This window comes from Sphaerodactylus townsendi, linkage group LG06 (genome assembly GCF_021028975.2).
Source record: "Sphaerodactylus townsendi isolate TG3544 linkage group LG06, MPM_Stown_v2.3, whole genome shotgun sequence".
Lineage (NCBI taxonomy): Eukaryota > Metazoa > Chordata > Lepidosauria > Squamata > Sphaerodactylidae > Sphaerodactylus > Sphaerodactylus townsendi.
The window spans coordinates 36,748,664-36,768,696 of record NC_059430.1 but is presented as its reverse complement, the minus strand read 5'-3'; the positions used below and the strand labels follow the sequence as shown (position 1 = coordinate 36,768,696).

The window sequence follows — 20,033 nt, the reverse complement described above, 5'->3', positions numbered from 1 at the left end:
ACAAATAACCAGTTCTTCATATTGGGTAGCTATGTTAGAATCATTTTCTCTAATGACTTTCTGTGCGCAGAGAGGCTACGAAGTCCCTGACTACAATCTAATGTTTTGGGTAAGAAATCTGCATTGGGTGGTTCATTAATATGTAGGGTGGCTGTGGTCATGCTCACATAATGTAAGTGAAATTGAAAGGGTTTGTAAAATTACCTGCTCTGAAATTTTGTTTGGGAATGTGCCATCATTGCAAAGAAACGTGTAAAGAACCCCTTTCTTTTTGGTCCCCTTCTCATGGCATCCACACCAAAGGCACCATTTCAGATGTAATTTCTGTAGAATCTTCCTTGTGCACTGTTAGCCTCTAGCTGAGATCTCCACTCGTGGGAATTATACGCATTTTCTTCCTACAGCCTCTCCAGGGACTGAATTCAACCATAACATCTTTTCCCCTGCTGACCAATTACAATAAACCTATTAAAAGCTATTATCATCAGTAATATTTTAATGGATGGAGTCTGTCCTCTTCCGTTGCCAAAAGCGTGCCTTGGATGAAGGCCTCGCAAAGGGAGCTGCTCCCTGTCAATGAAATGAATTTTTATGCTGCAGAGCTGGAGGGGCAATTGCTTGAACCTCCGTGTGCTGCTCATTAATGGCCTTGGCAGGCAGACCTGGCTAGATGAGGGTACTGCAGGGTTTTCTCTAATCATATTCCAATAGCTCCCACGTGGCCTTATCTCTTCCCAGCTGCTGCAGAGAGGCATACGTGTGAAGCCTGGTGATCCGTTGGAAGAACTGGGTGTTCCGTTACAAGTGTTTCCACTGTTGAGAGCCTGGAGTCCCACCGAGTTCATTATCATCTTAGATCCTCAAAGTCCTTCACAAAATAATAAACAGCATTGCTTGCCCTGCCACAGCCTCTTTAACAATGCACAGCAGGGAGGCAATGCACCACTGGCTGGTGCATCACTTCTTGCTGCTGTAGCAACAACAGAAGCTGTTCTTTTTTCCCCCTGCTGGGTGAACAAGGACCAACAGTGTGCATCTTGGAGGAATGTGTGTGACTGGTCAGAGTGAATGTGTCTTAGGACGTCCAAAGTAACAGCACCAAATAGCAGGTATTTTAGAGTCATTTTTTTTCCCAGTTAGATCTTGGATTATTTTTGGTTTACGCTGGATTCAGCCAATGAACATGAACAGAGACCCCAGTTTGGATTGTCACTTTGCCATGGAAGATTGCTGGGAGACCCTGGGCCAGTCACTCAGTCTAACTTACCTCACAAGGTGGTTGTTAGGATAAAATAGCAGGAAATGTATGCTGTTTCGAGCAAAGTGAAGTGTAATTGAAGTAAGTAAATTAGCTGTGGTAAATATGGTTAGCAGTTTTGCAGCACAATTCCATGCAAACTTAAGACTATCCCACTAGTTCTCCTTGTGCGTGTATGCATGATTGCAGCGTTAGTACATAAATACATTTTGGTTTTATCTTGTTCCAGCTTGCTAATTCAACATGTTCATGTATGGGATAAACTTTCTGTCGAGAGTGAAGGGTGAAAAAGGCCATGACAATGGATAAAAACACTGGTTAGTGGTGGTGAACTTTTGGCACTCCAGATGTTATGGACTACAATTCCCATCAGCCCCTGCCAGCATGGCCAATTCCTGATGGGAATTGTAGTCCATAACATCTGGGGGCTGATGGGAATTGTAGTCCATAACATCTGGAGTGCCAAAGGTTCGCCACCACGGGCATAAATCTCATTTTAAAAAATCCCCTGAAAAACAGGAGGTAAAAGCAAATTAATTAAATGCTCAAAACAGGATCAAAATGCATTAATCTGTGATCAGATCTATTCAATCGCCAATTAATTTACAAACAAGACACATATGCAAAAATATATCATTTCCTTATTGAATACCCATTATACAATTAGGTAAAATTCTCAAATGCATTATCAAAAGAAATTCAAGAACTTTCTAAGTTCAATGTATAATAAAACATGTAGAAAATACATGTAGAAAACAGATAATGTATTGTTTCACAATGCAAAAATCTTCCAACTGACACATCCCAGTGAATCATAATACGTTTGAAAATTAGATACATTATGCATGAACCTTTTTAATAAATATGTATTCATATATAAAATACCAAATACTTGATCAACATGCAGCTTGATCTGTAGTGTGCGTGTGCTTTATTGTTTTGGGTAATTCACGTTTTTAGAAAGGCCATACACAATATACACACAACATTTTTGCTTAAATAGCAAAAAGTAAAATGAGTTTAAAGATATATAAAATGACCAAGGAACAGCTACCATAGGGATAACAAAAACATGCTGTTAACTGTAAATGAAATGTGAACCACAGAGAGCTTTTTCCAATCATTTAGTCAATAAAAAATGGATAACAGCCTGGTAAGTTGTGACAGCGAGAGATTCAGTGGAATTTCAGCCCATCACTTAGCAGCTAAAGTTGAGAATCAGATCTGTATACTTTTGCATGCCTTCTCCCCACTGCTCTCATAGGTCTCTTGACTAAAACTGGATAAATGATAAATGTTACATCCTAATACACATCCATCCCACTTGAGAACAGATACTTAACACAGTACCAGCTGTATGTTTCGGCTTCTTTGTCATACGGCGCTACTCCTACAATTACAGATGCCAGATTCCAGGTGGGGCCTGGGATTCACCAGAATTACTCATCTCCAGAATACAGACACCAGTACCCTTGGGATGCTTTGGAGTGTGGCCTCTGCGACACTGCACCCCAATGTAGTCCCTGTCCTCCAAATCTCCAGGGGTTTCCCAATCTGGAACTGGCAATCCTAAACCACCAGTGGCCAAGAAGGACCTGGCAACCCGACTTACAATAGATGAATGTTTATTTAATATAGGCATATATTTAGGTTTAATAAGTTCATTAATATGTGCTAGCACATAATTGTATGGAATACTAAAAGGTAGAAGATGTCAAGACACAGACCAAGAACTTTGGAGCTGAACATAGTAAAATAATTCATTCATTCATTCGATTTACTAGACCACTCTCCCCCAAAGGGCTCAGAGCAGTGTACAAGTCAAATAAAACAACAGTGTGCAAAGACCAATCGAATACAACATTAAAATGTATAAAATCAGTTGAAATGGTAGCAGCAATACAATACAGTACATCCCACCCACAATTTAATGGATGGCGTCCGATTCTAACTCTGGGAGGGGACCGGAAGAAGCCAAAGTAAACATGTGGTAAATGGAGCATCAATCACTAGACTACTGTGCCTGTTGCTGTCCTTCTAACCTTGGGGCCATGGAAGAACATATACTTCACTCTTTCACAGTCTTACAAACAATGCTGTAAGGGCAGTATTATCTCCATATTAATCATAAGGAACTCACATAACAATAGCGATTATTAATAACAGTCTTCCACTAGTTACTGCTGCTATTAATGTACTTTCGTAAAATAAGTTTGCATAGTTACAGAAATGGCACAGACTGGATCTCTTGCATTTCAGGGTTTTTTCAGCCACTATTTACAATTTTCTTTGAATCCAAGCACATTCATAATTATACACATCACGTATCTAATCCTGTAGATCTATGAAAGCTTATGCTACATTTGCTAGTGCTCAAAGTGGCACAACATTTTAATTTTTGCTGCAAAAGACTAACCAGAGCTACCCCACTGGAATTTATGTACAGCCTTCACAGCTTTGCTATGCTGCCTTAATATATGTGGGGGAAGATAAATCAAACTGGTTTAGAAATTCTGGTGCAGCGTTTCACGCTGGACTCTGCTTTTGAAGTTTTTGTTGTTGAAAATAGCACTGTGCTGCAGACCTCAAGACACACACACACACACTCGACGTGAAATAGAAACGTAAGTGTTAAAACAGTTGTACTGGGGTTCATAAGCAACTCTGATCCCATTCATGTACGCTTGATCAACTGTGTTGTCGTCACTTGCTGCGGTGAACGGTCTGCACGCTTTTAAAGGTCTGGCATATAAACGTCAAAGTCTGCACCTCTCCAATTTAAATCCCAACTGAGCCTATGGTACACCACTTTCTTCTCTACGCCCAGATACCACCTGTCGATGCACTTCATGCATCAGATTAAGCGAACCCCGTAAAGTCACCGCAACTATCAATTCTTAGAGGTGCCACAACACGCTCCCCTATTTGGAGCTTTCACGTGTGCCAAAGAATGGTTGGGGGCTGTCGCTTTAAGAGCAACGAGCTTCCGCCCTCATCTCAGCACGTGACCAGGGCTCTCTGCGGAAGCGATGGCACCAAGGCGATCACGTGACACGTCTGGCAGCAGAGGCGCGAAGCGGCGGAGCGCTTTTCTTTAGGTCGGCACAGGCCACGCTACCAGAGACTCTCGTTGGTTTGCAGGGTTGCTCACTGGAGGACTGGGGCGGCACAGCTTCTACGGTGCGGGTTCAGCGTGCGCCGCTGCCGCCAAGCCCCAGCTGCTCGTTTCGCAGCGGAGAGCCGCGCCAGGTACGTCAGTGCGTCACGCCGCCGACCGTCACGCGGCTGGTCTCACTCCCTTTTCCCATTGGACGGTAAAAGAGGGTCATTCGATGTCACGCCTGTTTCCCTCCGCGTCGTGACCGATAGAGGGCGCACCGCGATGACAAGGAAGGAGAAAGTTCCCAGTCTCTGACCCCGAGCGGGCTGCAGGTTCAGCTCCTTTTAACATGGCTTCATTTTCCAGCCCAGCCTTTTCTGGTAACGCCCCTTTGGTCCATCCTGACCCCTCTGTCTGGGGGGCAGAAGCAGCATGAAAGGTGCCCCTGTTTTGTCGTCCTGTGTCTGTGTAAAATGATGGCCGTCAATTTCGCATGGTCAAAAACAGAATCTGCAAAATATCGTTTATCCAGGCCACATTGGGTTGATAGCCAAACTGGCCAGTTTCCTGGTATGCTTTCAGTCAAACAAGGTATGCCAGACAGGAGGAAGGTCTTCAGTCGAATATAGGGGGCTCCAGCAAGCGGAAGGTTGTCGTTTTTAGCTTAAATACTTAGGCAAGCAAGTACAAGAAATAATAGCTGTGAAACTAGGGCTTGGAATGTAAAAGGGAAGGTACAATGTGATATTGTGGCCTATGGTCTAGTACTTCAGAATAACAATACCATTCCTCTTTCTTAAAGAATGTCAAGGCTGTTGCTATGGAGATGTGGCCAAGCAGCCCAGCCACCCAGATAAGATGAAAACATAGAAAGTAGGCTGAGAAAAGTTTTAATATATGATGAACAGAAAACTCTGGCCCCCAGAGACTGAGCTAAAAATGGATAAAAGATCTGGCCTCCAGAGACTTAAGCTATGACGAAGAATCACAGCCGTTCAAAGGGCAAGTCTACCTCCTATTAAAAAGCAATGGGTAGGCCTGTCCTCTGTGGAGGGCTGGCTTATGCATGATTGCTTCTTCATGGGAGGTAGACCTGCTCTCTGAACAGTTTCAATTTTTCGATGGTGTCATCGTAGCTACAAAGACACCTCCCTCAAAACAAAACAAAAAAGGAAAAAAACAGCACGTGTATAGGATCACCAGGAAAAACAAACTTTACTCATCGACTTTTTAGAGTGAAATGGCCATTGGATGAGCTGCTAGCAGACAAAACTCCTGGCAACATTTTGCAACTGGCAGCGGCAGCAGATAGGCTCCTGAAGCTGACACAAAATGATGGGTGCTATACTCTTTTCCACTGAAAGATGATAGTAGAATTGAATATTAATCTACCATTTCCTGGACCGTCTTTGTTTAGAATGCTCTGCTTGGGTCCCAGTGCCTATCTAGTTTTGTTCTCCCCCCCTCCCCGGCTCCACTAGGACCCAAGAAGAGCATACTATGATGGTCATCAATTTGGAAGCAACGATCAGGCAAAGGAGATACGGAGGGATGAACCTTCGTTGAGCTGTTAGGGCAATAGTGCTTTGCAATGGGGTGGAGCAATAGGGATCAGTAATTTGTTTGGGTGAACATTTATCAGTCCCTGTTAGCTCCAGGGACAGACAAATGTCAGGGAAGGCCAGGTTTGAATCTCCACACTGCCATGGAAGTTGGATGTTTTCCAGGAGTGGACCTGGCAAGATTCGGATATATATCTTGGAGGAGAGGCAAGATACAGAGTTCCCTGTGTGACATACCAAGATAGGCTAGTACCAGTGAAGTCTCCTCTGGAGTTTTCAGTGGGTTGATCTGACTTTTCCTTTCTTGCCTCTTTGAAGCGCCCTGCAATGAACAGATTTGACTTGTTGTCTCCACCATGCTACCGTCTGTCTCCAAATGTGTGCAAGAACTTCTGCTGACATTTGCCTTCTGTTTGGCCCCTACTTGGGCAGATGACCTTCCAGTGTTTCCTTACCATGACTATTGCATCATTGGGGCTGGTCCCTCAGGGTTGCAAATGGCCTATTTCCTCCAACATGCAGGCCGGGACTACATGATCTTTGAACGTAGCCACATGCCAGGACATTTCTTTGCCTTGTATCCACGCCATCGCAAGCTTATCAGCATCAACAAGTGCTATACAAGCAAAGCCAACCGTGAGTTCAACCTTCGTCATGACTGGAACTCGCTAATCAGCCATGATAGTAGGCTTCTTTTCCGACACTATTCCCCTGACTACTTTCCTGATGCAGATGCCATGGTGTCTTACCTGAAGGACTTTGCTTCCCTGCTAGACCTCCAGGTACGCTACAACACATCAATTACTCACGTGATCCTGGAAAAGGACACAAAGGCATGGAATGGCCACTACTTTATCCTTACTGACCAGAATGCTCAGCTCTATAAATGCAGGTAAGTATCAAAGAAGCCCACCTAACCTGTTATGGTGGCCACATGTTGCAGTAGTTCCAGTCATGATTATGAAATAGTAATTGTCTCAAAGCACAGCTCTTCTTGGTTTTTGTCCTAGTGTAATAACTCTCTATTACACTGAGACAAAAAACAGTAGCTTGAAATGCCTCCTAACTCAAAACCAGAGGCGTAGCGCCAAGGGGAGGGGGTGCGTGACGCACCGGGCTGGTGCCCCTGAGGAGGCATTCCAGGGACGAGGCGTTCCCGGGGCTTGGAGGGGTGCACGCGTGCACCGGGCGCACTTCCCCCTCACTCCGTCCCTGCTCAAAGCTAACGCAGGTTAGTAGACGTTCCATGTAAAATTTTAAAAAGAGTGAGCTGCCACCCACTTAAAAAGTTTCATGATTCTTGGAATATTGGGCCACAGTCAGCTAGAAAGCAGGTAGCTGACCATATTTGACCAATTAATTGGCCAATCCTGTGGTGATGGAAAATGCTGTCAAGTCATTGCTGACTTCCAATGACCTCATAGATTTTCCAGGCAAGAGATACACAGAGACGATTTGCCATTTCGTGCCTCCACATAGGCTGACATACTTCTGAGAGAACTGTGACAGGCCCAACGTCACCCAGTAGGCTTCATGTGGAGGAGTGGGGAATCAAACCTTGTTCTCCAGATTACAGTCCACCATTGTAAACCATTACACCATGCTGGCTCTCATTCCAATCCAAATAATAGATGTTAATAGACCTGATCTTATCAACTTCTTGTAATAGAGAATTCCATAAATTGTGCTGTACACAAAGAGATTCTTACAACCAATTTTCTAACCCCGAGTTCTAATATTATGGAAATGAAAGAAAGATTTGAAGACGCATACTGCTCCATGCATAGTTGTATAAGCCTCTATCATTTTCTTAGTCATTATTTCAAAAACGAAAAGGTCCAAACATTTTTCATGTAGGGAAGGTTCTCCAGTACCTTGATAATGTTGATTGTCCATTTCTGTACTTTTTTGCACTCTGTGAGGTGGAATGGTCAGAACCGTTCAGAACTCCAAATGTGGTTGCACTATATTAAGGCATTATGAAACTGATCACATTATTTCCAGTCTCTTTCCAATACTGAATTAGCCTTTTCTTCCTGCTAATGCACAATGAGATGACATTTGTACAAGCCTGTGTGTAGTTCCATGCGTTGCTAGCTATTTTGTTCCTCCAGATTGTACATTATACTTGTAAGAGTAAAACTACTGAGGACTATCTGAAAGCTAATTTTAAAACTGGCAGCTTATTTTATCCATGACCATAACTTGACTAGTTTTCAGGGGGATCATTCCATATTAAATATATCTGAGATAAACCTCAATTTAAAGAAGAAGAGTTGGATTTGTATCCCCCCTTTCTCTCCTGTAAGGAGACTCAAAGGGGCTTATAAACTCCTTTCCCTTCCCCTCCCCACACAACAAACACCCTGTGAGGTGGGTGGCGCTCACAGCTCCAAAGAACTGTGACTAGGCCAAGGTCACCCAGCTGGCATGTGTTGGAGTGCACAAGCTAATCTAGTTCACCAGATAAGCCTCCACAGCTCAAGTGGCGGAGTGGGGAATCAAACCCGGTTCTCCAGATTAGTGTACACCTGCTCTTAACCACTACACCACACTGGCTCTAAAGTTGCGTGATTCTGTATAATTGACCATAGTGTAGGCAACTGATCTTTTCCTTTGTTGTGTCTGCTGAGCCTGATCTAAATCCTGGTCTTGCCTTGCAGTGTTCTGTTGGTGGCCACAGGGACATGGGTTCCTAACAAAGTAAACTTTCCCGGTTCAGAATATGTCGAGGGCTATGAGTCGGTATCTATTGACCCAAGGGACTTCATTGGCCAGTCAGTATTGATCCTGGGCCGAGGCAACTCTGCCTTTGAAACAGCTGAGAACATTTTGGGAGTCACCAATTTCATACACATGGTGAGCCGCTCTCGGGTTCGCCTCTCTTGGGCTACCCACTATGTTGGAGATCTGAGGTAAGTCTTCTTCAAAGTGAACTGTAAATATATCTAGAGCTGTTTCAAAACTGATGGAAGGGGTGCCCCATATGCCAACAGAGGAGGCAAATGCACCAGCATTGCCCCACACCACCTCCATCAGCCCATTTCTTCCCCTCTATAGGATTAGGCTGTAAATATGAGAAACAAGCAAAATGTCTTACATGGAAACTAATATCAGTACTTGTGGTGGCTGAACTCGGAATTTTTTCACAGTAAATACACATCCAGGGAGAGGCAGCAGCCATTCAGAGGTTTCAGGGGCACATAAATAATGGAGTGTGCAATCATGTGGTCTTCATGCTCTTTTTTGACCTGGAAGTGCTTTCCATTTATAAATCTGTAATGTTGTATTTCTGGCAGTGCAGCCCTTTGCAGAGTTATTCCAATTGATTTTCATGTATTCCTTTGTCTTTTGCTTGTAATAACTCTGCACAGAGATACATGGTCAGTCACTTTATTGTTGTGTGCTCAAGGTATTGTGTAATGATACAGAACAAAAAATAACACTAATTTCACCTGCAGCAGTGAAATTACTAAGGCATTAAAGCCAAAATTAGCAAAATATGGCAACATGATTAAAAAAAACTTCAAGAAATAAAAATGTTTTTTTCATCCATTGGTAAACATACAACAAAGCATCTTCTTGGATCTCATACTGTTTTCAGTGGCAGATATAATGAAGGTCCTGCTCCATCTGCTAGGCACTTTACCTTTCACTTTTAATATTAAGCAGTGCTTCTTTCTGAAGGTGCAAGAGGTTCACGTGTGTTCCTATAAGGAACTGTGAATTTCGACTCGCTTGCTCTATTTTTAGTCGACGCCAGCATGAAAGAACAGTGCATTAAATATCCCTGAGTTGCCAGTTGCTATTGTTGATTCTCTTCCAGAACATGGCAACTTTCCCTTCCCCCACCTTATTCTGGGGTTCCTGATTTTATACACTAAAGTATAAAGGCTGAGGAGCCTTGTTGAACCTTTGGACGTAACTTGAAATGAGTACAGGAAGTGGATTCCAGAACAAAATGGCTACCATAGCAGGAAACATATCTAAAATGAGTGCAACAGGAGCTCAGTACAATTACAAAATTTTGGGAGATTCTACAAAATCTTAGCCAGCTTCAAAACAAGCACCCTCATATTATGGAGGCAGCTATTTCTAATTGAGTGCTCTATGCAGGCCCAAAGATGATGGCTTTTGAGCTCTTATGAATCATCTCCTATTCCAATGAAGTGAAGAAAGCCAGAATCGATCGGGTGTTTGGGGGAAGAAGTATGTGGGCTCCAAGAAATGAATTGGCAAGTGCCACAGTGCCCACAAGCACTAGGTTGGGCATCATTGGTACAAACAGACGGACTTCTAATGTAGGAACTGACTTGCTCTTTCAAAAAATCACTTCCAGCTTTTGTGAATTTGCTACAGCTTTCAACTGAGCTGGTTGTCTGTATTCATCCTCTGTGATGTTTCCAAGTGAGACATCCCAAAAACTAAGTCTCATTCTCTTCTGGTTGTATTTTTACCTCATCCTCATTTAGAGCTATTAACAATGGGCTTTTGGACACATATCAGCTGAAATCTCTGGACGGCCTGTTGGAAGGTGACTTGGAAGACCTGGTTCTTGTCAAGGATAAAAAAGGGAAGCTGCATATCACCCTTCGGTTTTACCTGGAGAACGGCAACAGCAGTGAAGAGTCGGTTACCCTCCCGCAGGATGAACTGGACAACTTTGCCACTCGAGCACCCTACGACCGTGCCATTCGCTGCCTGGGTTGGCAGTTTGACTTCTCCATATTTAACAAGTAAGAGTGATCTGGGACCAAAGTGACAGAGAGGCTAGAGGAGAAGTGAGTGAAACAGTCTCAGCCTATTTAAAATGAGTTTGGGTTTGGATTTTGGCTGAGAAATTTTCAGCCATACCTTGCACTACCGGTATTGATATGTATGCAGCAGTGAGTGGCTAGAGAGCGAGTTGGTAGCTAATCCCTTGGTTCTGTGGTCATGACAGTCAGGTTGTTCTCCATTTCTTGGAGATAATAATTCTCACAATAGGCGGCTACAAGAACTCTACATTGGAAGTTTGGGTTGAACATCGAAACCAGGCTGGCCAGGCATGGGGGGAGTCTCAACGATTCTCTGTTGGATCACAACATAAATAACCACATCATTCTCTTAAATGGCTGCTGGGGGTTTTCTGGGCTGTGTGGCCATGGTCTGGGAGTTTTTGCTTCTAATGCTTCGTCCGCATCTGCAGCTGGCATCTTCTGGAGCATGTCATGATGAGATGTTTCTCTCACCGTGGTACATTCTCTTAAGAGTTCAAACATTGGTAATGTCTGTAAAGAGCTACCTTGTGGCTCAGGCCGTGGTTCTTTTCCATGATAGCATTGCCATCAGCTTCCTATGGAGGATATGTCTGGGTGTGGGATGGAGGAGCTCTTCTCTAAGGACCTGCTCATCACTTCTGATTCATTCTCTGTACCTGCTAGCTTTCCATTTCAACTTTCTGTGTAAGTGTGTTAAAAGCCATCAAGTCACTTATGGCGACCCTATGAATCAGTGTCCTCCTAAACATCCTAGTGTTAACAACCTTGCTCAGTCTTGATTTTGGTACCATTTCTTTTTCCTGTCCAGGTCCGTTGGGCTGATGCGTGCCAAAGGCAATAAGAAAAAATATCCTTTAATCAAGCCCAGCTATGAGGCCAAAGCGACACGAGGTCTCTTTGTATTGGGCACTGCAAGCCACTCGGTTGACTTCCGCAAAGCTGCTGGAGGTTTTATTCACGGGTTCCGATATACAGGTGAGCTTGGAGATGTCAGCTGGCAGTGTGGGAAATGAAAAGTACCAAGCCTGTTGGCAAGACTACTCTGCTATTGAGGTCTGGTTTGCGTTTAGTCATTCCTGTATTCTCCAGTAAGTTAAATGAGCAAGAAAATAACACAAGTAACATTACAGAAAGTGTTAAAGTTTGCTACCTTGCAATTTCCATGCCATATGCAACCATTTTGGGAGTTTTGTTGGCTGGAAGCAGCTGGAGTTTTGCTGCTGTTTGGAAACACATTCACATAAAAGAACTCCATCTCATTAGCTTAATTGCAGAAACATTTTTAATGAATTTATCTGCAGCCATTTCTACCCTGTAACTGTAAATACAACTGTTGGCTTTCTCCAATACCAACATTTATCCTTTTAAGTTAAAAAAAAATAGGATAGACAATGTTAAATTCTAATTGAACATAACTGAATAATAGCTAGATTGCAATCCAGTAGCACTTAAGAGCCAAAGTCCCCTTCCTCAGACCTTATAATGTCTTTCCTCAGTACAGAGAAATATTGTTGGCCTTTTTTCCGAAAGAATCAGACCTTTTCATCCTTTAGCATTAGAGTATCTGTCATTTTCTTCTCTGTTTTACTTTATTTCTCAACTGCCTTTCTAATATTAAGATTATTGGCGCCGTCCCTGGGGCACCTGCCTCGGCAGAGAGGCGATTTCACCAATGTGCAGCCACTGCAGCCCACCCCAGCACTAGGATGCAGCACTGAATGAGGTGCCAGTGTCCCAGTGCCCCTGCTGCAGGTGTAGTTGGGGCGGGCCAGGGGAGGAGCCAACTACTGTCAGCTTCCTCCCAGCTATTTGCGTTGTTATGCCAGCGGCCAGGACTTTAGACTTACAGTACCTAAAAAAGTGTAAGCTCAGTGGGGGCTTCTCAGTGGTGGGGAGGATTTTTTCCTTTGCCAGGCTCCCCCACGCCATTGGGAAGCCCCTATGGGAGTGGAATATTATTATAATCTTCCCAACTGTTTTTTATTTCTGTGAAACAAATGCCTTTCTGCATTTACAGTGTTACACTTTGGCCATGCATTATCCAATTAAGGTATATGTATGACAGCATTCTGACTGAAACTAAAATAAAGTAATACTATTTTTTCTACTCTTAAGTTTTGAAATTTGCTACTGTTAAAGGGTTTTTAGATTAAATTATACTAGGGAAAAAAAATCTGTGTTCTATAACAGTACCACAATGGGTGGTATTTTGTGCTATTTGGATTGAAGATTAACCCTGTTCAGAAATTCTAATTGATTTACTCACATCTGCTGTGGAATAAAGCATTAAATCAGCAAGCAAAATAAAAGAGATCAATCCTAAACAGGTCTGGTTGTAATTTTACTTAGGTCTAATCAGTGGGGCTTTCTCCCAAGAAAGTGTTTGTAGGATTTCATTGTTAAACTTTTATTTAACCCTAGCAATAATTATACAGCTCCTTTGCTGCTAGGGTGTTGGTTGCAGACTCACTGTCTATACCTATCACTTTAAGATCTCTTGGGAAGTAATACAGCAGTAGTTGTACACACCCTTGCCTTCTACTTGCTATGATGTAAAACTACAATTACCTTTCAAAAGGTGAAACCTTGGGTTCTCCCAGAATTACAACTAATCTCTGGACTTGAAGGATCATTTTCCCTCGAGGAAATGGCAGATTTGGAGAGTAGACTGTCTGGCAGAGTCCCCAACCTTTTTGAGCCTTTTGGAATTTGGACATACCGTGGTGGGCAAAGTCACAGAATGGCTGCCACAAAATGATTACCATGAAAGACAGAGCCAGCTACAAAATGGCTACCACAGCTTACCTTTAGTAACACAGTGAAGAGATTTGTGCTGTGGTGGCAGCTGCTAGTAAAGCAGTGATTTAAAAAAACCTGCACAGCCCCACCTGGCCTCATCCACTTCCGAAGAACACTTGGTAGGCACCAGGAAAAGTGCCAGTGGGCATCATGGTACTTATAGGCACAACATTGCGGATTCCTTCTCCAGGATATACCATAGCATCAAGGAGATATGGGAGTCTTAGAATGATTCCTGCTGAGCTCCCTTAACATGCACTTCTTGCAAATCCCCAGGAATTTCCCAAGCTGGAATTGGCAAGATTTGGTAAGGCTGATCCAGAAATTTGCTTGTTTGGCTGGTATCCATTAACTCTGCTAATGACTGCTTCTCATAAGGCAGTTGTAAGCAGAGTGACGTACTTCATTGGCTTCAGTCGCCTTCGAAGGATGTAACTCTGCTTAGGATTGTGCAGTCAGTGTCATTGTGAGGTTTAGATGTCTTGACTCGCAACCCTTCACTCATTTTTTAAAAAAATAGGGCACATCTTTCTTTCCCTCTGCACCATACAGCTCGTGTTGTTCACCGTTTATTAGAAGTGCGCCACCATAGCGTCCCATGGCCGTCCACCACCTACCCCGTTACTCAGCTAACCAACGCCATTGTCAGGCGGGTGAATGAGGCATCCGGGCTCTATCAGATGTTCACAGTGCTGGCAGATGTGATTCTGCTGAAAGAGTGAGTAATTGCCTTCTGGTGCCTTCCTCCCCTGTGGGTTGGGGTAGGGAGTGCCTTACTGCCTGAGGACTAGTGAAAAAGGATTGAATGATACAGGTTTTGCCTTGGTCTGGTTTTATGCTTCAGCAAGGGAGTGTCTTATCTCCCCATCAAATGTCTGCTCAACATTTATAATAAGAAATCATTACCATTTCAGGGCCATTCATCGGCCTGTGGGGATAAAATTAGCCCAGGAGGCAAATGTGGGAATCTGCCATTGGTATACATTGGGAATGCTGGGAATATTGGCCAGTATGTCAGAATACACAGTTTTTGAAGATGTGGAGTCTTCACCAGCGATGTAATAATATAATTATGTCACCTGTGAAACTTTAGTTTTCGGCTCAGACTCTGTGGTTTAATTGTAGAGTTTTGATTAAATACTAGAGCATTGCTGGTAATGTAGTGATGCAACCTCTGGTGTGACTGGGAGTTCCATCAGGATGTGAGGATGCCAGCGATCACTCCTCCCATTCCCCTCATGTTTCTCCTGCCCTCCAGCTGAGGAGTAGCAGGAAGGGCCTGTGAGAGGCAGGACATCTGCTCTCAGTGGAAACATGGCAACTCTAGCTCATATGGTTGTATCCATTCCTGGACTTCATGAGACACTGGCAGATTTTTAAAAAATTTAAATCATGGCTGCCTGTGAAGTACAATAATGAAATGTGTATACTCTTTTCCATCGAAATATCCAAGCAGAATTGTGACTTCATCCACCACATGCTGGACCATCTTTATATTAGAATGCTCTGCTTGGATCCTATGATTACCTAGTTCTGTTAGGTAGGCACTGGGACCCAAACAAAGCATTCTACCAGCATGTAGTAGATGAAGTCAATGGAAGTCAATTAGATCTTTCAATGGAAAAGAGTATAGCAATAAATAATAATATTAAAGTGCCTGTAGGCACTGTATGATAGGGTGGGAGAAGCAGGTGTTGCCCACTTATTGTCTTCATACCTACTTTGTTCTTTGTCTGATATGGGCAGAGGGACATGGAGGTACAGTACAGTGACTTCACAGATTCCTGAGATACAAATTGTCTTCCTTTGTGTGTTTTTTGATTCATGCAGCTTTGTTGTTTCAGCAACGTAATGAGTACACCTGCAAAAACTGTACCCTGGACTGGTGTCTGATTAATGTGATGGTTGTGCCTAGGAATGCCACTAAATTTGAGTACCTGGAGGAGTTTCCAGTCGGAGTGCTGCAAGACCTGGAATGGCGCACAGGGTGGAAAGTTCAGAATGGGCTTTTTGTCGTCATGATGGAGTATGGGAGGAACTTCTCCGGGCCTGACAAGGACGTGTTCTATTATAATCGGGCAGTGGGTGAGGCACAGCATGCTTGGCAGTCCAATTTCCTGCACCCAGTCATATATTACTACAAACGACTTCCGACTGGTAAGCACAGTGATTCTTTTTTCCTCCTCCTCCTCCTCCTCCTCACCAGTGTACTGCTTTTCATAATGTGGTCATCAGAAATGTTAGAACCCTGGAGTTTGGCAAGGAAATATTGGAGATTGAATTTCGAACCTTCAGCATACAAAACAAACATTCTGCCTTTAAACCATGGATCCTCCCTTTTGCACATTTGACAGAACCCTCTGAATTGCACGAGATGTTCTTGCTAAAAGTTTTCATTTTCACAACAAAATATTGCAGGTTGAGTCTCGGGAAAGCAAAGTTTTACACACACACAGGCTAAAAAAACTTGTGAATCGCTTGAAGGGACACTTTTTTTCTGGATAACTATACCTAAACAGGCAAATTCTAATTTTCTGCCTTTCCCCGCCCTCTCCATTGGGTTTTTGCCATGTGTGTATTTCCTCTCTCAGTAATCTGACTTGTCTCACAACAGAGCGTGAAATGAGGCTTTGTCCGCCTGACTGGCCCCTGCCCCGCCCAGACGCCATCCATCACATTGTGGAGGACTTCCTGACTGACTGGACTGCCCAGAATGCCCACATCCTCCCTCTGAGACGCTTCTTGGAGAACTGCCTTGGAATCGACTTGCGCAGGTTCTATGCAGGTAAATTGGAGGGGGCCAGAGGGAATCGGTTGGAGCGAGAGCTCAGAGGCCAGGAGCAGTGGAATGGAAGCAGTCCAATCCAGGCCTGTGGCTTGGGAATGTTAGTGATCTTATCATTACTAGGTCTGCTAAAATGAATAGGCAGCCAGGGGCTAGGCACACAAACTTCCAAGAGACACAGTTTTGTGTTGCTTTCAAACCCAACGCAGGTGATGGACTCCCAAAGTTACATCTGCCGTCCACCACCTGAGGCACCCACAATAGAGACCACCATGGACTTCAAAGTATAATGACTGCATGGTGCAGAAATCTGGTTGAACTGGACATGAGAGCTTTACAGTATCAGACCTGAGGATTCATGGCATTTTGTGTACACTCTACATGAAACATCAATATTTTGAACCAGGATGACTTCGATTTTGCACTGGAGAAAAGGCAGCTTCTGCAATGGGGGAAGGGAGTATGTACATATATAGAAAGGAGACGTACACACACTTGTAGAATGCGCACTTTATTTTGCTGATGCTGTTCCTAAGGAGGGGCAAAGGGCTTGGACTGGCTGTAGTGCTCCATGGTCTCAAGCAGAAGCCTTCCACATCATCTCCTTCCAAATATGTTAACTGGGAAGGCCAAGGATTGAATCTGGGATTCAGCAGCAGACTGTCACGTTAAAAGAGCCAAGGAGCAAGTGGAGCCAAGGGAAAAATAGTGACCACTAGTCATCCTCTATCACTGTCATTGTGACTTAATCTGGATCAGTGGGCCTCTGCAGCACTTGCAGAATGTGCTGGGAGGTTGAGCTTGCTGCAGGGCTGTTGTAACATCTCAGGCTTCACTTGGATCAGGCTGCTTCTGGCTGTCAGCGGCTCACGGGGAACTTGCCTTATAAAAGGTGAGTTCGCCCCACTGAGACATTCTCCATGGAAAGCATGTGCTTGACCGATGAGCCGCAGCCCCTTCTCAGTTTTGTGCCATAATTAAGGAACTTTCAGTCTTCTATAAGCTAACTATATTAGGGTTCCATTGGATTATTGGGGGAATGTTACTGTGCAGTCTGGAAAATTCCTTATTGAAAAAGTTTACAAGGATTGTAATTTTCCCCTCTTTTCCGTAGAGTCCTGTTTCCTCTTTGCGCTGACTCGCCAGAAGTTGCCTGTCTTCTGTGAGCAGGGATACATGAGACAACAAGGGCTGATGGGCAATGAGAGGCTTAGACAGCATGCAGTAGAAGCCGGACTGCTGGAGGACTATGCTGCTGTGGACTCTGTAACAGAGCTGGAATTGGGCAGTGCACAGTTGCATGGCCACCTGTTGGAGGATCGCGTGATACCAAACCATCAACTGCAGAATCTCATGAGCACCAAGGATGAACTTTAGCATTCCTTTGATCAAAATCTACAAAGAACTCTGGTCTTGGTGCTATGCCTAAGATCTGATGAGGAGATCTAAGTTCCAGCGTGCACAGATAGGTCCTTAACTCATCTTTCGTGGGGACTGCGACTTGCCAAAGATTTGCACTGGTCCTTTCACAGTGATGAAGGACAACGTGTTTTACGGGATCAACAAGAGCAGTCACTGGGTAGCACCGAGGCATTCCTTTGCTCACATTCGCTGCCTGCCGATGGTGTTGCATTTCTGTTGCATGAACCAGTCTCTGGTTTATCACACAAGGCAGGAAAAGTCATACTTGCATGACTTGCCAGGGAGTATTATTCTTGATTGCATGTTTTGTGGTTATCTGCAAGGGATGCTGTTTATGGATGCTGTCTGTGTCGTGTTCTTGCATATACTTGCAAATTGGTATGTGCATGAATGTATAAGCAACGTGGTGGAAGTAGCTGGGTGACAGGTGAAAATGCTGGGAACTTCCCAAAGCAGGGAAATGTGAACTGCTGCCTCCATGAGGAACCAGTGACCCTGGATCCCTCCTGTGCCGTGTGGCTCAATTGCACCCACCTCCTTAGGCATTAGTTTGTCCAATGAAAGTGGTTTTCCCACATGCCAGGTAGTCCTTCTCAGGAGGCCCCGATATCCTTACAAAGTATTTATCCTGTTTGCACTGTCCCCCTTTTGGAAAGCGTCCTTAATTTTGTTGAGTCAAAATTTAATCCTTTTTCTTATTGCAATTGTATTTTTTAAAACATCCCTGTTTTGTAGATGAGAAAGGAAGATATCTGCACTTTATTGCACACCTTTCTCACATTTCCTGCAAGTCAGGAGAAGACTGGAAGGAGTTCAAGTACTTGTCTCTGATCTTCCTATCAGGCTATAAGAGGTGGAAGAAAGGGCCTTCAAATCCTCTGTAATCTCTGCACTTGTGCTTCCTTGCTGACACCTTTCCAGCAGCTGATGCCCTAATGCCATCTTAGCTCTCTTGCTCATCTGTAAACGTCTAATCCTTCAATCTCACCTGCCACTTACTCTTGAAAGAGAAGCTGAGAAGAATCTCTTGGGTTAATAGTCCACTAGCAAAAGGGCTGCTGCAAGTCGGAATTTCTCTGGGTTGACAGGTTTAGACAGTCTCTATGACCCTGTGAGAGTTTGGAGACCACCTGATTTGCGTACAGAAGATCCCAGACCCCAGCATCACTAAATAAAACCTCTCAAGGCCTTGGAGAGCTACTGCCAGTCGGAGTAGACAATGCTGGTAAACAGAACAAGGCTCTAATGGTAAATGGGAACTTCATGTGTTTGTTGAAGTTGGGGTTTGTGTGAACCCACAAAAACAGAATCCTCAGAAGGCGCCTGCCACTAATACTTGGCTGTGTCTTTGACATTTGTGGGCTGCCTTGGTCAAAAGTTCAAAGACCTTAAAGACCTCTTAAGCAGTGAGATTTGAATTGCTTGCCTAGAGTAGTCTTTCTGCTGATGATCTCTCTTCTTCTGCCCCCCCATAATTACCCCAAAGAACCTAGTGCTATGAATTGATGATGTGTTGCCTTTAATGATTTTCTTGAACACAAAGATTTTTTGAAAGACTTTGTCCTGTTCCTGCCCTGTGTCTATGTTGCTGCTTCTCCTCAGATGGAAGCCCAGCTGCCTGCCCAGCCTGGATACAGCATTCCATTGCTTTTTCTTAGTGCCTGTCACATTCAGATATTTGCAAGGAGTGTCATGCCTCCATTCAAGATTTTATTTGATTAAGAAATATGATAGACTGTATGCCCAGCACTAATCTGTTTTTCATGGAAAAAACAGGGAATAAATATTTGTGAGTTATTTCTACTGGAAATTTAATTCTCTCAGTGCTTGCAGGATTAAGTACACAGGAGATGAAATTCCAGATCTGTAATGGGATTTAACTACAATTTACACTGCCAAAAGCCAGCACAGAAAAGAAAGAAAACAGCAGTAGCATCTACTGTATATACTCGAGTATAAGTCGACATTTTCAGCACATTTATTGGTATCTATTTTATTTTTGAAATTTACCAGTAGCTGCTGCATTTCCCACCCTAGACTTATACTAAAGTCAATAAGTTTCCCAGTTTTTTGTGGTAAAATAAGGTGCCTCGACTTATACTCGAGTATATACGGTAGTCGCTGTAGCTCAGAAAGCTAGTTACTATTCCAAGCTGACCGCCATAAATGAGCTGGGCCAAGGGTTTGGCTACGAACAATTTAATTGCTGCGGGTATAAATCCACTTCCTTATGAGTGAAAAAATCTCAGGATTGCCTGGGCCCAAGAACTTAAGGAATTAACACTCTCAACTCTCTCGACACAGATCCTTCAACTAGGTCCTCTGGAGGCAAATGGTCAGCACAATC

General features: G+C 43.7%; 1 protein-coding gene across 4 annotated transcripts; it reads left to right on the top strand.

Moving 5' to 3' along the window:
* Positions 1-4,292: 4,292 nt before the first annotated feature.
* Positions 4,293-19,483, top strand: FOXRED2 (FAD dependent oxidoreductase domain containing 2). Of its 4 annotated transcripts, none has more exons than XM_048501334.1 (9): positions 4,293-4,507; positions 6,443-6,812; positions 8,584-8,835; positions 10,393-10,656; positions 11,489-11,655; positions 14,032-14,197; positions 15,395-15,636; positions 16,094-16,264; positions 17,379-19,483. In XM_048501334.1, exons 2-9 carry the CDS (start codon positions 6,454-6,456, stop codon positions 17,639-17,641), a joined length of 1,884 nt encoding a protein of 627 aa, XP_048357291.1. In that variant the 5' UTR covers positions 4,293-4,507; positions 6,443-6,453; the 3' UTR covers positions 17,642-19,483. The 4 variants fall into 4 exon arrangements, with proteins under 4 accessions (XP_048357291.1, XP_048357288.1, XP_048357290.1 ...); XM_048501331.1 differs by having other exon boundaries at positions 6,239-6,812; XM_048501333.1 differs by lacking the exon at positions 4,293-4,507 and adding an exon at positions 4,572-4,690 and having other exon boundaries at positions 6,239-6,812.
* The last annotated feature ends 550 nt before the right edge of the window (positions 19,484-20,033 follow it).

Coding starts and splice junctions, on each gene's coding strand:
- FOXRED2 (XM_048501331.1), top strand. CDS start 6,277: ATGCTACCGTCTGTCTCCAAATGTGTGCAAGAACTTCTGCTGACATTT. Junction 10,657..11,488: donor GACTTCTCCATATTTAACAA/GTAAGAGTGATC, acceptor TTTCCTGTCCAG/GTCCGTTGGGCTGATGCGTG. Junction 11,656..14,031: donor TCACGGGTTCCGATATACAG/GTGAGCTTGGAG, acceptor TGCACCATACAG/CTCGTGTTGTTCACCGTTTA.